An 18,059-nucleotide genomic window follows, 5' to 3' on the forward strand; every position below is an offset into this window, starting at 1 on the left:
CTTCACTTGCCCTGTTACTGAAAAGTTCCCACAACTTAAGAACTCACTTTCAAGGACTCTTTTTGATATTTATTGCTTATTTATTTATTGTTGTTATTATTTTTTTTATTTGCACAATTTGTTGTCTTTTGCACACTAGTTGTATGCCCAGCTGGTGCATTCTTTCATTGATTTCTGTTATGGTTAATGGATTTATTGAGTATTCCTGCAAAAATGAATGGTAACCTATATGTACTTTGATAATAAATTTACTTTGAACTTTGGTTTGATTGGTGAGAAATACATTCTTGCTTCCTCTTTTTGCTCCAATCAAAGAGGTTCAAGGTGCTTAGTATGTTCCTGGATGCTCCTTCTCCATTTTGAGGTGTCAAGGTCCAGGAAATCCCACAATACAATAAGGATGTTAGATTTTATTTTGAGGAGGCTTTGTGAGCATTCTTGAGGTCTTTTTTCTGCCCTTTGGGAAATATCTTTATGTGATTAAGCTTGAGTGGAGTGCCTGTTTCAGGACTCCGGTGTCAGTTATCCAGATGCGTAGTCCACTTCCAGAACTGCCAAATGTAATGGAGTTTCAGTGGTGTTTGACTTGGGAGAGGACGCCTATCCTGCTGATGGATATGAAGAATTTGTGGAGATGGTGTTGATCTGACTTTTCCAGTACCTTGAAATATTTGCTTTTGGAAGTCCATGTTTCTGAAGTGCACAGCAGGATAGGGATCAGTGCTTCCAAATAGACATGAGCATAGTGTTAGATTTGAGGTTTTGATCTTAGGGCATTCAATGATCGAATTGTATATAGGTGATGTCGATGTTGGTGCACCATTGGATGCTGAGTTCCAAGTTATTGTTGACTCTCTCACTGGACTTATGAGAGATTAGACTTTGCTCTGAACATCTATCAACCTGCCTTCTATATACAGCAACATCTTCCAACAATAATGATCCAAAATGAGATGTTGGAAAATATAGTTCTTATTTCATATCTCAGGGCAACTTCTCATGAAGGTAAACATATGATGAAATTCTTCTGAAACCAGAGTTTGAAGATCAGGATATCAAGTCTGGCAGTGACAGATCATTGATGCTTTACTGTAGGTTGAGCCTTTACAATATATCAGTCTAGGTCACCTCTAACCTGACGGCATGAACTTCGATTTTTCTAACTTCTGGTAATTACTCTCTCCTTCCCCTTGTCTTTTTCCATTCCCTATTCTGGCTTCCCTCTTACCCCTTCTCTTCTCATCTGCCCGTCACCACTCTGGTGCCCTTTTTTCTTCCCTTTCTCCCATGGTCCACGCACCTCTCATATCAGATTCCTTCTTCAGCCCTTTACATCTTCTACCTATCATCTCCCATCTTCACACTTCATCGCCCATCCCCACCTTCTTCCTCACTTGGTTTCATCTATCACTTGCCAGCTTGTACTACTTCTCCTGCTCTCCCCACCTTATTTTGGCTCTGCCCCCTTCCTTGCCAGTCCCAATGAAGTGTCTGGGTCCAATATGTTGACTGTTTGTTCCACTTCATAGATGCTGCCTGATCTGCTGAGTTCCTTCAGCTTTTTGTGTGTGTTGCTCTGGATTTCCAGCATCTGCAGAATCTCTTGTGTTTATGATTAAATCATGGGCCTGTTTTCTGCCTTTTGTTGTTGTAAAAGAATCACATTTGTGCCAGAGTACTGAGTTCTCTTAATGTTTTCTCTTAGTGGATAGCATCAAAATTATCTTTGTGAACATCTTGTCTGTGAAACTTAACAGTTTCCAGTTTGGTTGCCATATAATATCAGCAGGAGTACAATGATATTTCTAAAATATATCATTTTATTTGTTTTGGTATTTGTAGAAATAAAAATGTTCATTTATAAGAACTAAATAGAAACTGCAAGAGTAGTGTTTTCTTGTTAGATGACTGTCATTGTAACTATGTTCTTTAACTCCTAGAATCAGGACACCAATGGCTCTGCTAACTCACAGAATCCATTTGTCATTGGAAACTCTGTGACTCCGCCACTGCCAACTTTCCCACGAGTCACAAACACGTATGGTTCCTATCAAGATGCAAACATTCCTTTTCCTCGCACTTCTGGAGCACGCTTCTGTGGAGCTGGTTAGTGAGGATTTAAGGGCAGCACTGTGAATTCAAACTCAATAGAGCATGAATTTAAAATGAAAGGAAATTTTAAATGGGATTTGAAGAGAAAGTTTTATACACAGAGGATGGTTGGTATTTGGAATTTGCCCCCAGAGAAGGTGCTAGAATTAGGTACAATCACTATATTTAAGAAGTATTTAAATAGATATTTTAAGAATAGGCAAGGCATAGGAGCATTATGGACCTATTTTGAGCAAATGGGATTACAGTAGGGGTGGGGAAAAAGATCTGCATGGATGTGGTGGGCCAGAGGGCCCACTTCTCTACTGTGACATGTTTCAGATTATCAAAAGAAGTGCAGTTTCCATCTGTTGTACTTGTAGCCTTACTGTGAGGAGATTGATAAGCTTTCAACATCTTGCTATCCAACTGGTATACCCCATAAATTCGAGGGTTTACTGTACCTCCTGATACATCAGTTTTTGCATAATAAGAGTGTTCTTTGGCAATCTAACCTCTTTATTAGTTAGGGGAAACTTATTTTCACATTTACAAAAAATAGACTAATGCTTGCCTGTCAAAAATTCCCAAGCTGTCAGATGATTGGTGATTTCTGTGGGACCTCCTAGCTGAACAGGTCAGGAAAGGAGGAGCAAATAAGTATGGAGAAATTTGTCAAAATAAGGATAAGAGTAATGTAATTTCAGTCTGTTGTTAGCTGCATGTTGGTCCAAATTCAAATCTTGACAAAATTAAGTGGATTTATGTTGTTTAGGTTATCTTGTATACTTCATGAGACCAATGACTCTTCATCGGACTGTGTCTCCAACAGAACCCACACCCAGGTAAAGAAGCAACCTTAAATTTCAGTCATTTATTTCAGTGAATGAATCCTTGAACTTTTATTGTTGCAGATTAGAATCAGTCAGTTGTAATGATAGGATCTGTTCCAGAGGTGCTGTTTTCTCTAAGAACTTCTAATAGCACTGAACCTCAAAGTGACATGTGTTTGAAAGGTCAGACACAGAGAGGCTAAACAAGCTGCCCAAACTACAAAAACAGTCTGTGGGTGATTTAGACAAGAAATGCTAGAATGAGTCCTAAAAAAAATCATTTTTTTCATGTTCATCAAGTTAGAAGTGAATAAACGATGCAGAGGGAAGTACCTTGAGAGAGGAGATGATAATCATGAAAGGAAGTTGCCAGTGAGAAACGAGTGCCCTGTGTGCATTCCTCACTGTTGGGAGCCCTGTAGCTAAATGTCTATTCCAGTTAGAAATTCATAAACTATTTCCAGCAAAAAATGAAAGGTTCTCATTTTGCTATTAGAATTACTCTTGAATTCTGCAATAAGGCAGTGAGCAATAAAGTGTTATTTGTGGCATACATGAACGGAAGCAGCCTGCAGGGATCCTGAGGTGAGGTTTCTGAGAGTGCTTGTGATTTTGATTTCCAGTTAGGGGTTCAATCCAGGCTGTTTGGTTTGATTGCAAGTGCCTACAATATTTTCTGATATGCTATATTTGACACTGCCTTGCTAATTGCTGCATTGAAAAGTCAAGAATAGCCCTACTGGCAAAGATAGATTGTTTTCTATTTTTGGTGAATATAACTTTAGCGTTCCCTGGAAGAGAGACAAAATGCCCAAAGCTGTAGTCATTTATGGAGGGTTCTGTTGTCCTTACACATAGTTACCTTGCTTTTTTTCTGCAATAGGATATCTAAGAGTTGTATGTGAATGCATTTGCTTCATTCAATATGAGTAAACCCATTGATAAAGGCAGAGCAGTGGATGTGGTACATATGGATTTTAGTAAGGTAGTTGTCAAGGTTCCCGATGGTAGACTCAAGAAGTCAGGAAGCATGGGATCCAGGGAAACTTGACTGTGGATTCAGAATCGACTTGTCCACAGAAAGCAAAGGGTGGTAGTAGATGGAGGGTATTCTGTCTGGAGGTCAGTGACTTGTGGTGTTCTGGGACCCTTACTTTTGGGGATTTTTATAAATGACATGGATGAGGAAGTGAAGGATGGCTTAATAAGTTTGCAGAAGACACGAAGGTTGTTGTAGTTTACAATGGGACCTTGATAGGATGCAGAGCTGGGCTGAGAAGTGCAGATGAAGATCATTCTGGAAAAGTGTGAAGTGATTTACTTTGGAAAGTCAAAGTAGTAGGCAGAATGCAGGGTTAAAGGCAGGATTCTTAGCAGTGTGGAGGAACAGAGGGATCTCGGGGTTCACATACATAGATCCCTCAGAGTTGCAGCTTAAGTTGATAGGGTGGTTAAGAAGGCATATTGTGTGTTGGCCTTTATTTGTTAGGGTTTGAACTGAAGTAATGTTGCAGCTCTTAAAAAATTCGGTTTAGACCACACTTGGAATATTGTGTTTTGCTCTGGTCACTTCATTATAGGAAGGAAGTGGAAGCTTTAGAGAGAGTGCAGAGGAGATTTACCAGGATGCTGCCTGGATTAGATGGCATATCTTATGAAGATAGGTTGAGTGGGCTTGGGCTTTTCTCTTAGGAGCGGAGGAGGATGGGAGGTGACTTGATAGAGGGGTACAAGGTGATAAGGGGCATACGGGTTAGATTGGAGAGCCAGAAACATCTTCACAGGGCAGAAATGGCTAAAACAAGGGGGCATAAGTTTAAGGTGTTTGGAGGAAAGAATTAGGGAGATCTCAGGTAGTTTTTTTATACACAGAGAGTGGTGGTTTTGTGGAATGTGCTGCCAGGGATGGTGGTAGAGGCAGATACATTGGAGACATTTAAGAGACTCTTTAGATAGGCACATGGATGAAAGAAAAATGGTGGGCTATATGGGAGGGAAGGGTTAGATTGATCTTGGAGTAGGTTAAAGGATCAATACAACATTGAGGACTGAAGGATCTGTACTGTGCTGTATTCGGTGCTCTATGTTCAGTAAGGCTTTTGTCTATGCAAGGTTCTTCAGAAGCCTATGCAGGACCCTCTGTCTCCCTAGGGGTACTCCATTCTACTATCATCTTATTTATGCATTTGTTCTTTGCCAACACTGTCCTTTAGCTAAAAGAGTGTTGGTTGCTTTGTTTGTAATACATTAAGGACTTCCTTCTAAGGTCAGAACTGTGAGGAAAGTGCTCCACAATTATGAAATTTGACCTGTTAATGCCTGACTCTGAAAGACAAAAGCTTTACATGTGAAAGGTTGCTATTGCTGTTTTGGAGTAGATTTCATAGATTTTATGATTTTTTTTGTAGTGGAGCTTTTTGAAGTAGTATGGGGGATATTGTTATTGTTGAGATAAAGCTGGGAGAACAGGGCATTTCTTTCTGGACGTTACACTTTTATCAGCTAATCCTATGGCTGTTCTTCAGGCCAAAAGTGCTTATTTCTTCAATCTTGTACCTGTGCCAACAGCCAAGATCTCTTTCAAGATGCAATTTATTGATTTAAATGCTGCTCATTACAGAATTTCGTATTTTATGTTTAGGTCACTCTCAGCACTCTCTGCATATCACAGTGGAGGAATCACCCCAATGAAGATCCGTACAGAGTCACAGAGTAACTTGAGATTATATAGTGGAAGTCCAACCCGCAGTGAAAAGGAGCTGGTGTCCATTAGCTCCTTCTATTACAAGGAGCGAGTGAGTAAATAACTATCTGTGACCAGTCACACAATTTATTACTTACTGCCTTTATTTCAACCATTCTCTGCTAAGGCCTTGTAGAGCAAGAGTTTCACACAATGTGGAACTTAATGTGCACTGTGTGATGATACTTCAGTGTCACATGACTGAGCTGTGTGCTGCTGTAGCTGGCTGTTCTGCTTCTCAGAGTTTCCTTGCTAGATTGGTTTTATAATCATCTCCCAGTTAGTGACTCATTCTTTTATGTTTGACTCTCCAGTTCTGAAGTCTCAGCAAGCCAGTTGCTATACTATAAATGCATTTAGATGAGTAACAAGCCATGTTTAAGAAAAGAAAAGTGATGTAATGGAATTTTTTTGATTTAAAACCATTATATATCCTGAAAAAGATAATTAGTCAAAATCAGATAAAAATGGCAAATTGTGTTTTAAAGTTATGCCCTCAGTTAATAACCAGACCATGGTCTATTATTTGATACATGTCAATGTTCTTTATTTTTAACAGATTGAAGATTGAACTGCTGCTTTGGTCAGTGGCATGCCAGCACAAATGAGGGCTTATTATTTTTGTGGCTTTTGATTTGAATCAGAGGCACTCTAGGCAACTCCCTAAATTAGATGTTCTGTGTGAGAACTTTCTTGTCTTTGATAATTACACTCAGGTCAACTTTGCTTTTCTAAACCTCTCTCATAGGACTAGTGGTTTTCAATTACTTGACTGGTATGAACAATTCATTTGGTGTTAGCTCTGCATTAATGTTGTGATTGTGAGTTCCTGGTCTAATGCTACATCTTGGATGTGACAACAGGAGAGATTATTGATTGCAGATGCATGGTAGTTATACTTTGTTTATACTTGCACAGTGTGTTAAACAAATATTGTTTCTCTTCCCGTTGTAGCACTTGTTGTGCTGTTATCCATTGCCTGCTTTAGTATTCTGTGAACTAGGTTGACTTCCCCTTAACCCTCTTTTAATCCTTAACCTGGATACTCATACTTGTTTGGATGCTTTCATTTACAGCCTCACTGCTACTCATTTGACCTCCACTTCCTGCTTGTGTATATGTTGAATGACATCTAAAAAAATCCCAAAGTGCTTACGCAGGAAATGTTTTGGTGAGCTGACATATTACAAATCTGACTGGCAGTATCACATGGAGTTTATAAACTAAACCTCCAATATTCCAATGTAGGAAAACAATTAACCATTCAGGGTGCAAAGTGAGTAAAGGAGATGTTTGTATTCATGCATGGGATATGTCTGTCATTGGCAGGACCAGGATTTTATGCCCATTTCTGATTTCCCTGAGGGGTAGCTGTGATCTTCCATCTTGGACAGCTTTGCACCCTGCTCTGTGGTGAATTGTAGTGTTGAACTCCAGGAATACAGGTGATGGTGAAGAATTAATCTTGTATTTCCAAGTCAAGATGATGAGTGACTTGGAGAGGAACTTGGAATTAGTGGCATTGCCAGACAGTTGTGGCCTTAAGATATTGGCATGGGAGTTTATTTAGAAACTTCGGCACTTACCTGCAAATTTTTGATCTCCTTGCATTATATCTGAGTAAAATCTCATCGCACTTTCTGTGTCTTATGGCTTTAGGTAGTTCGATGATAGCCACATTATTTACGTTGCTAGCCCAGTTAAGTTTCTGTTCAGATATGATCCCAAAAATATTAATAGTGGGGGATTTGATGATGACATTGCCAATAAATATCAAGAGAAGCATTCAGAGTTTCTGTCTGAATGTTAGCTTGACATTTATGAGCTCAAGGTGGAAATCAGTTGCTTCATTATCTGAGAAATTGTGAGCGGAATTGAGTACTGCATTCTTCGGTGCTGATCTTGCAATTGAGAGAAGATGGTTGATGATGCAGCTGAAGATGGTTAGTCCAAGGAGACTGCTCCACCATTAATGTTGTGGGACTAAGATGATTAATCCCAAAATATTGCAGCCATCTTGTTTAGAAACAGGAATGCCTTCAGCCAGTGAAGAACTTTCCTTTTGATCTCTGTTGGCATCTTCATGTCACACTGAGTCAGATTCTGCAGTTGTATGAAGAACAGTTACTTTTACTTTGTCTCAGGAAATCAGCTTCTTTTATTTGGAACAACACTACACTGCGGTCTGGAGCAAACTAAGGATCTGTTAGCACTGTTGCAGAAATTTTCATGAGTGAAAGCAAACTGATGGGGTTCATATTTGCCCAACATTTAGGATTTGGAGCATTGATGGCCAACTTTCTATCATCAAGTAAATGCCAGTCTCTGATTTTCGTGGAATGATGTGGCTAGAAGTAAGCCATGGGCATTAGAAATAGATTGCTGTAAAGGCTCGGAGGTTTTGCTGAATCCTGTGCATATAGTGAATCAAGTTTATCAGAGACTGAAACCTGTGATGTGGGACCTTGGTAAGAGTCACAGATGGGCCATTAACTTTGTCCTTTTGGCTTAAGATTTTTATAAGCACCAGCCATCTGTTCTCTTTTGCTTGGCCCTGCCATTGTTAAGGATGGGAATGTTTATGCAATTTTCTTAATCTATGTTTTTCATAATGGATATAATAGGACCAAAGTGCTTTGATCTAAGCTGTGTATAATGAAATCATTTATCTCCATCTGTACCTTGCAGCTTCCACTGATTAGCCTCATCAGGTTAGCACTTAATTTTATCTATGTCTGATGCTGCTCATGGCATAAATTTCTATGCTACACATTGAATCAATATTGCCCCCTGCCCCCCCGAATTTGATCATAGTTGTAGACTGATGGATATACTGGGCCGTGCAATTACAAGGTGTGGTGTAATACTGTTGTTGTTGATAGCTCAGTGTCAGTGGATACCTCATTTTGAACTGCTGATTCATTTGTCAGTCTATTCTGTTTGTTACACTGGTGGTGATATGCTATACACTGGGGAGCGTAGGGTCATTGTTAGACAGTCTCCATAAGGACTGTAAAGCAGTTACATTTGACAGATATATGGTACATCAATGATTGGTAGATTAGAGTAGATATTTATTATTTTTGTTCGTTCACTCACTTGTTTGTTGTGAGTCCAATCTGTCAATTCTGTCCTTGATGCTGGACATTAAAAAAAACACCTGTGGTATATTTTAAGCCCTGGTACTTGCATTATTCTTCCAAGTTGATTACAGTATAAAGGGACAGTGATTCAACAATTGATAGAGAACAATGGGTGGTAATACGGTAATAACCTGGTTTCCTTTGCTGAAGCTTGAAACGCTGTAGGGTCTGGAGTCCACAAGAAATCCCAACTTGTATCAGATTGTACAATTCTTTGCCACCAATTTGGTAAATCTCTTCTCCTGAGGCACGCTTTGTGCTGGTATGATGATGGAAATACCAAGAAAGTTGGCTGAAAATAATGATTCTGTGAATATCTCTCTGTTGCGTAGTTGACCAGGCTCTCTTTCCGCAGTAATCACAATTTTGGTAGAAGTCCCCAGGTGCAGGGGAGATGTTTATAAGGTTTGCTAGTCTGAATATGCCTTTATCTTGGCACAATTGATGGTGTGGAATGGTCCCTTCATTTTTATTCTTGTTAACAAGAACATGTAGTGTCTCAGGTGAGTGAAGTTGTGGGGTGTGAGCATTTAGTACAGGTGTCAGTGGTTAGTGAATTTCACACAATGTCTTTGAAGTCTGGTCTGCTCTAAGTTCATCCATCTCTCCTGGGAACATTTTAATGGAAGATAGAGTGTGGCTGCTTCAAGCTTGTTGTGCAAGAGAAACTTCAATTCTGGAAACATCAGTTGACTGATGAACTTACCTTCATGCTGCTTCATAGTCTTAGTGGTACAGCATGGGTCTTGATTTTCTATAGATTAGAAACTGACCTATGTTGTTTTTTATAGCTACCTTCTCCCTGAGTGACACTTTGAAGTTTATCTTTTCCATATGTTTCATTTATTTTGTGTGTCTGTGTGTGTGTGTTTTCCTTCCTGTTGAGTTATTTTTTTTATTTTCTTGGTGTTTCTCCTTTATGTTTTGGCGATGTTCATACTTGCAGATGTCTCCTCTCTCCAACTGGCGGCGCTGGTCCATTCAAGCCACTAATGAGTTCCCGGTACTGTGCACATTACCATCCTGCATTTGCACCTTTGTGACTCTGGGATGGCCAGTTGCCCTCTATCGAGTAACAATTCACCAACAGCCAGCTCTTTCTGCAGAAGGACTAGGATTGGATATTTTTTGTTCAGCCACCAAAAGCTGCAATCTCCTGCTGGATGGTTGCAAGTTAACAATGTACGCTAGCCTAAAGGACCATATAGAGACTCCTTACATTTGAATGAATCCAGACAGAAAGGACTATCCAGTTGTAATAGGTTCCAGAGCTGAGCTAATATACTTAACTGAGATCTACAGTTATGAGTTCCTTAATAACAAGTACATAGGAAGCCTCGGATGTGATTTTATTTTTTTTTCCTTCTCAATCCCAAGGATGTGAAGGACAATTGTAACATTTTAGCTTCAAGTTAAAGATCACTTATTTCAATATGATTGAAAATTCTTAGTTGTTCTCCTGAATGGAATGAGATAAGGTGCAGCTGGCCATCCCACTCTTGGGCAGTTCGAAACAACCCCTGCTTTTCACACTAATGTTTTTCCTTTTGTATGAATTTAATTCCACTAGGTAGTTACTATGAGTAAGTAACTGCATGATATGCATGCTGCTGACTGAGCTGGGCTTTTATTATAAGTACATTTGTTTAAAGAATACTTTGTTCCATGTGCTCTAGGAACATTTCATAGCTCTGCTATATCAGGGACCGAGTTTTCTTTTGATACCTGCCAAAATTAAATTTGTACTTGAAATCATTCATTCATTCTTTACCCGTGTAAGTGTTCATATGAGCCTTTTACATGCATTTTAGTGAACCTGAGCAGTGATGGAAGTTCAAGGCATTAGTATGTGTGTGAAGCTGCATATTCACCATGTTAGTACTTGCTATCAACTGATGACAAACCAAGACCAATGGGGAAAATTCATCCTTCTTGTTGTGTATATTGTGAAGAGTTCACAAAAGTGTTCCACAAATGCTTTTAAAGCTTTGATTCACTAGGAAATTACTTGGCTGTATTGAATCCAAATCATTTATTGCTATTGCTGTAAAGAAACAAAATCTTAATTTGTTTTTCACTCAAACCTACCACTTTGGTTCTTATGTTCAATTTGATGTCTGAAGAACAAGAAACAAACTGCTGGAAGAACTCTGTGGTCAAGCAGCATCTGTAGAGGAAAAGAGGTGGTTGATATTTTGGGTCAAGACCCTACATCACAACTGAGGGTGTAGAAGGAAGTTAGCCAATATATAGAGGTGAGGAGGAGGGTAGAGATAGAGGCTGGTAGGTGATAAGTGGAAACAAAGGAAGGATGGGGGTGGTGGAATTAGGCAAATGGAACTGGGAGAGGGAGAGGGTAGAGACAGAGTCTTGTAGACGAAATCATATAATAAGGGAGGTGCATATAGATCTCTCCAGGGTTGTTTAGATCCCTGGATTGTGGTGAGAGAGGAGGTGAAGGGACAAATGTTGCACCTCTTACATTTGCACAGGAAAGTGACCAGGGATGATGAAAGGGGAAAGATTGAGCAGACCAGGGAGTCACAGAGAGTGTTCCCTGTGGAAGAGGGTGCGGGTAGGAGGAAGTTGGGACTGATGGTGGGATCTTGTTGGAGCTGGCAGAAATGGCAAATGATAATACGCTAGGTGTGGAGGCTAGTGATGACTGTTTGAATATCTGTGTATAAAATGTGCTCACATCTGAAAAAGGTTGTCAAGATATTACTTTATATTCCTGTTGAGACTGACTGGAATTACTGAAGCAGAATAATTAGTATCTTAGTTTGTGGCGTGATTCCTGCATTTCATACAGATTAAGTGTACTAGGCTAGGAATCATTAATAGATCAGTTTCCATGGCTCCAGACCTGTATTGGACTTCAGATACCGGGGGTCATGTTATCAGATATGTATTGACATTTTTCAGGGATCCTGTCAATCTCATTTCCTCTGAAGGTATTGGCTCTCCTCTTTCCACACCGCAGACTCTTGAGTTTCCAAATCAGTTTTTAATGATTCTGCAAGTATAGCTATTTGACAGGCTGAATAATTAAATAATAAAACCTGTACCTGAAACTTTACTTCTTTAAAGATTATACCTGAATAATTTACCTGTTTATATTTAGCTCTACTTTATCCTGATCAGATATCTTCACATTCTTCTTCATTATTCTCCTTCCAAGATGCACTTCATATTTTTCCTTCTCTCTCTTTCTCTCTCTCCTCTCTCCTAACTCTATTATTAATTTACACCTCACTCTCTAGAACAGGGGTTCCCAACCTTTTCATGCCATGGGCTCCTACCATTACCGGGCCGGGGGGGGGGGCGGCGGGGGGCGGGGTTGGGTCCCCATATCACTTCCTAATTTTTTTGCATATTTTTATAATTTCCTCTCTTTATCTGTTCTGGGATATTAAATGTTTAATCTTGTCTATTTTTGATCCATCTTGCATTCTAAATTTATTCCACACACATGTGATAGGGTGAAAATATGAGGTACACTGAAGGCTAATACTGTAGAAGCAAGCATTTAGTGCCACAGTATAGTTGTGAAGATAGATTCAGGATCAGTCAAATGAGGAATTTGGAATGAGACCTTAGAATAATTGGAATTTCAGGCTCAGCTTGCATAGCAAGGCTCATATGCACTTTTTTTAATGACCACTGAATGATAAAACAACAACTTAGATACAAGGACCATGATTACAGTCCATGTACACTGTAGAACCACCACTGTGGAATACATACATAAAACCTCCAAGTTCCTGACTCTTTAAGTTAATCAGACAATCCCTACTGATGAAAATCAGCATTTTATTTGTGTACATAGCTTCATGCTTTATAATGCTACGTTAGTTACCTCTTATTTTCATTTGGGTACAATCAGTTTGAATCACTGGGTTTAAATAACTATCTGGTTCAAATAACTACAAATGTTGCACTAATAAAAAGCTGTTAATTGCACTTCAGGCTTCAGCAATGATTTCCTTCTCAAGCTTTGTGAGTAAAAACAAATAAAATATTTCCTTAGTTTGTCATGGACTTTACCTAAATTCTATCAAGAACAAAGTGATTCCTTTTGGCAGATGGACATTGGGCCTGTGAGTCTCAAAAGGAGCATAGCTGACTTCCGCATTTGATCGGGTAATTCTGTGGGGCTCTCATTGTGGACAATTTAGTTCATGGAATTTCCAGCATTCAGTCTGCAGTTGCCAATCCAAGAATGAGTACTGAAAGTTCTAGGGGTTTCTCCAGTGGATATTCCATTTAGATTAGAGGCAGGATTGCAAACTTTATTAAAGGTTTCCCTGTAGTCAACAAAAGAATACACAGAATAAAATACATGGGGCTAATTGAGATTCAGAAAATTGTTTTAGCTCTCAGAACTCACAAAGCCCAGGGGTGTGTTTAATTTTCAATGACTTTAGCATTAATTTCTCAAAATTTAATTTTAATGAGTGTACTGGGATAAAGATGCACCTTCTTCTTCGAACTAATTTTGCAGTTAATGTTGATAAACTTTTTCTGTTCACAGAAATCACGTCGATGGAAAGGAAAGCGAGAAGGGACTGATACAAACAACCGACCAATTAAGGCTGCAGGGAAAGTTATCATCCAAGACATCTCCTGTCTTCTTCCAGTACACAAGTCATTGGGGGAACTGTACATGTAAGTGTCAAAGACATTTATCATTGCATTAACATATAAACCTTCCGGCTAGAACAACTTACATGTACTTCTGGACTTTCCATCACTTTTTCGAGCAGCTGGCGATGGCATTAACTGCTGGCTTTGCCAGCAACATCTACATCCTGAGATTGAATTTCAAAAAAGAATTGTGAATAGATATTCCAATTGCGTGTTTCTTCCTTCACGAGGCACAGTGTTTACCATCCTAATAATTTCAGCCACAATTTTTCTTCCATCTTTCATGACCCAAACTCTGATTTCGAGGTTGAACATTGCACGCAGATGTATTACCTCAGTGACAATATTAATATTTTCCTGTTCCATTTCCTTGGATTTTCTTCTGTGTCTCAGTGTCATGAAAACTTTCTGTCCACGTATGCTTAAGCAAGGTGGATGCTGCAATGCAGAACAGGTTTTAGAAAGGCTGTAAATTTCCGTGAAGGATTTCAATATTTGAGACGGATGAAAAAGGATTTAGTGCTTTCCTGGCGTGTATGACACACAAACTCTTCTCGGGCTTCTAGCCGGGTACAGGTGTTGATTTTAATCTACTCAATGATTCAAAGTGGCAAATATTGAGGTGAAATTCTTCCCTGTAGAGGTATTCGTCACTTTGAATCATTGCGTATGTTAAAATCAACATCTGTACCTTGCTGGAAGCCCGAAAAGAGTTTATGCGTAAGAGCAAGAGGATAAGACGTGAGAGAATAGGACCAATCAAGTATGACAGTGGAAAAGTGTGTGTGGAACCTGAGGAGTTAGCAGAGATAATTAATGAATATTTTGCTTCAGTATTCACTACGGAAAAGGATCTTGGCGATAGATAGATAGATATACTTTATTGATCCCGAGGGAAATTGGGTTTCGTTACAGCCGCACCAACCAAGAATAAAGCATAAATATAGCAATACAAAAACCACAAACAATCAAACAACAAAATGCAAACTATACCAGATGGTAAGTCCAGGACCAGTCTATTGGCTCAGAAAATAAGTCCAGGACCAGTCTATTGTAGGGATGACTTACAGAGGATTGAAAAGCTTGAGCATATAGACATTAAGAGAGGATGTGCCGAAGCTTTTGGAAAGCATCAAGTTGGATAAGTCTCTCGGACCGGATGAGATGTACCCCAGGCCACTGTGGGAGGCGAGGGAGGAGATTGCTGAGCCTCTGGCAATGATCGTTGCATCATCAATGAGGACAGGAGAGGTTCCGGAGGATTGGAGGGTTGCAGATGTTGTTCCCTTATTCAAAAAAGAGAGTAGAAATTATAGATCAGTGAGTCTTACTTCAGTGGTTGGAAAGTTGATGGAAAAGATCCTGAGAGGCAGGATTTATGAACATTTGGAGAAGTATAATATGATAAGGACTAGCTAGCATGACTTCGTGAAAGGCAGGTCGTACCTTACGAGCCTGATTGAATTTTTTGAGGATGTGACTAAACACATTGATGAAGGAGGAGCAAGGCATTTGATAAGGTACCCCATGCAAGGCTTATTTAGAAAGTAAGGAGGCATGGGATCAATGGACCTTGTTTTGTGGAGCCAGAATTGGCTTGCGCTCAGAAGGCTATGAGTGATTGTAGATGGGTCATATTTTGCATGGAGGTTGACGACCAGTGGTGTGCCTCAGGGATCTGTTCTAGAACCCCTTCTCTTTGTGATTTTTATAAATGACCTGGATGGGGAAGTGGAGGGATGGGTTAGTAAATTTGCTGATGACACAAAGGTTGGGGGTGTTGTGGATAGTGTGGAGGGCTGTCAGAGGTTACAGCAGGACAGTGATAGGATGCAAAACTGGGCTGAGAAGTGGCAGATGGAGTTCAACCCAGATAAGTGTGAGGTAATTCATTTTGGTAGGTCAAATATGATGGCAGAATATAGTATTAGTGGTAAGACTCTTGGCAGTGTGGAGGAACAGAGGGATCTTGGGGTCCAAGTCCATAGGACACTCAAAGCTGCTGTGCAAGTTGACTCTGTGATTAAGAAGGCATACGGAGCATTGGCCTTCATCAACCATGGGATTGAGTTCATGAGCTGAGAGGTAATGTTACAGCTATATTGGACCCTGGTCAGACCCCACTTGGAGCAATGCACTCAGTTTTGGTCACCTCACTACAGGAAGGATGTGGAAACTATAGAAAGGGTGCAGAGGAGATTTACAAGGATGTTGCCTGGATTGGGAAGCATGCCTTATGAGAATAGGTTGAGGGAACGCGGCCTTTTCTCCTTGGAGCGTCGGAGGATGAGAGGTGACCTGATAGAGATGTACAAGATGATGAGAGGCATTGATTGTGTGGATAGTCAGAGGCTTTTTCCCAGGGCTGAAATGGCTAACACAAGAGGGCACAGTTTTAAGGTGCTTGGAAGTAGGTACAGAGGAAATGTCAAGGGTAATTTTATTGCGCAGAGTGGTGAGTACATGGAGTGGGTTGCCAGAAACGGTGGTGGAGGCAGATACGATAAGGTCTTTTAAGCGGCTCCTGTATAGGTACATGGAGCTGAGAAAAATACAGGGATATGGGTAACCCTAGGTAATTTCTAAAGTAAGTACATGTTCGGCACAGCATTGTGGGCCGAAGAGCTGTATTGTGTTGTAGGTTTTCTATGTTTCTGTGTCATATATGCTGGGAAAGCACTAGATCCCTTTTCATTCACCTCTACGGGGAGGCTGTTCACCACAATATTCGTTGCTTTGAGTTGACACTTGTATCCAGCTAGAAGCCCAAGAAGAGTTTATGTGTTTGAAACAGATGTTTCCCAGATTAACGGATGCCACAATTAAGGAAGGCATTTTCATTGTTCCACAAATCAAACAGGTCATCAATGATGGGCAATTTGAAGAACTTCTGGTGGGACCAGAGAAAATTGCATGGAAGGCATTCAAGGATGTTCTTGAAAATTTTCTTGACAACTACAGAGCACCAAACTACATGCAGCTGGTTGACAACATGCTTCAAGCATACAAAACCATGAAATACAACATGTCACTAAAGATTCATTTTCTGCATTCTCATTTAGACTTCTTCCCTGCAAACCTTGGCGCTGTCAGTGACAAGCATGGTGAAAGGAACATTGCGGTAATGGAGAAACAGTATCAGGGCAACTGGAATCCATCAATGCTGGCTAATTATTGTTGGATACTTAAGTGAGAAGCCTCAGACATTGAGTACAAACGAAAATCATCAACAAAACATTTTTAACTTAGTTGAACTGTTGTAAAGCGTCAGCACTGTTACGCAATTAGATGCATTATATTCAGTAAAAAAATTTTTTTTCTCCAAATTCCCATGTGATACAAGTAGTCTGAAATTGTATTTGTGTTCAGCTTCAAGTGGTCTATCATAAACAAAAAAAATTCTGAGGAAGCAACGCTTCTGAAAAAATTTATTTCCAGTGTAATAAATTTACTTTGAACTTTTGAGTAACTCTAAGTGCGTTTCAGTTATTCCTCCACCAGGGGTCTTCCCATTTTATTTTGAGATTTTATGATGACAGAAACTGGGGTAAAGCTCTCGCTAATATTTTATAACCTTTGGATGTCTGAAAGCAATTACATTCAAAAAAGCTATTTTGAAAACATAGTGAACATCATAAAAATATAGTTTAAAGCTCTAGGCAGAGTCAGGGTGTTATCAGTTCTGAGTTCCAATTAACAGAGGTGAATGCAGTGCGGTTACTTGGGCTATAGTACAATCCATTGTGTGGAACGGATACCTGACTTTACTGAGGCAAACTTGAATATTATACAAGCCTTTCTACACTCTGGCTTGGACTTTTTCATTATAACTTGAGATATTAATGGAGGTGGAAAATGAAAACATCAGCAAAGAACTTAAATCATATCATTTCAATGGAGGAAGGATAACTGTTGAATTGACTGGAGGAAATGTATTCCAGAGGCTCTCATGTAGTGGTGTCCTCTATAACGAATGGCTTTTGATAAGTATTTTCAAACAAGTGTTTTATTTGCTCATCTATTTGGATTATTCTCACATTCTTACCTTTCTCTGTAGACTGAATGTGAATGACATCCAAGATACTTGTCAGAAGAATGCTGCTGCAGCTTTGTCAGTTGGGCGCAGAGACCTTGTTCAGGTACTGAACCTGTAAAAATATTCCACCTAATAAATGTGTTTCTACAAAAGAATTTCTACATAATTTCCATCTATCAATTTTAAGGTGAGTCATCTGCTGTTTCCCAGATTCATTCTATTTTCTTTCCGAAATACAATTGTCGAAGTCAAGATTATTGTCAATTGCACATGTATGTGCAGGTGTAATGAAAACCTTACCTACAGCAGCATCACAGGTATCTTGCATCACAGAAGCAGTATTCACAAGAAAAGCATAGAATCATCACAAATCTTGCAAACCTTTTACAAGAAAACTGGATTAGAACAAAAAAAGGTGTCCTTTTAGTGCAAAGTAGTCATAGTGTTGTAAACTGTAGTGATTTGGGTTGTGCCAGTTGGTTCAAGATCCAAATGAAGTATCTATATTAGAAAGTGGTGCTGTGGGATTTGAGGATTCTGTACCTCCTGTCTGATGGCAGCTGTGA

General features: G+C 39.6%; 1 protein-coding gene across 3 annotated transcripts in view; it reads left to right on the forward strand.

The window, feature by feature from the left end:
* wdr59 (WD repeat domain 59) overlaps nt 1-18,059 on the forward strand; it is a 92,657-nt gene that overhangs the window by 35,997 nt on the left and 38,601 nt on the right. For 2 of the 3 annotated variants that reach the window (XR_010020279.1, XM_063066666.1), the window contains exons 16-21: nt 1,941-2,106; nt 2,867-2,936; nt 5,566-5,719; nt 9,757-9,813; nt 13,345-13,478; nt 17,515-17,596. Coding sequence is in view for 2 of the 3 variants with exons in the window: in XM_063066666.1 (XP_062922736.1) it covers nt 1,941-2,106; nt 2,867-2,936; nt 5,566-5,719; nt 9,757-9,813; nt 13,345-13,478; nt 17,515-17,596 (663 nt within the window). In the remaining variant the exon portion in view is untranslated. The remainder of the gene's footprint in view (nt 1-1,940; nt 2,107-2,866; nt 2,937-5,565; nt 5,720-9,756; nt 9,814-13,344; nt 13,479-17,514; nt 17,597-18,059) is intronic. The other variant, XM_063066668.1, reaches the window with a different exon arrangement.

Source organism: Mobula hypostoma, chromosome 14 (genome assembly GCF_963921235.1).
Source record: "Mobula hypostoma chromosome 14, sMobHyp1.1, whole genome shotgun sequence".
Classification (NCBI taxonomy): Eukaryota; Metazoa; Chordata; class Chondrichthyes; order Myliobatiformes; family Myliobatidae; genus Mobula; species Mobula hypostoma.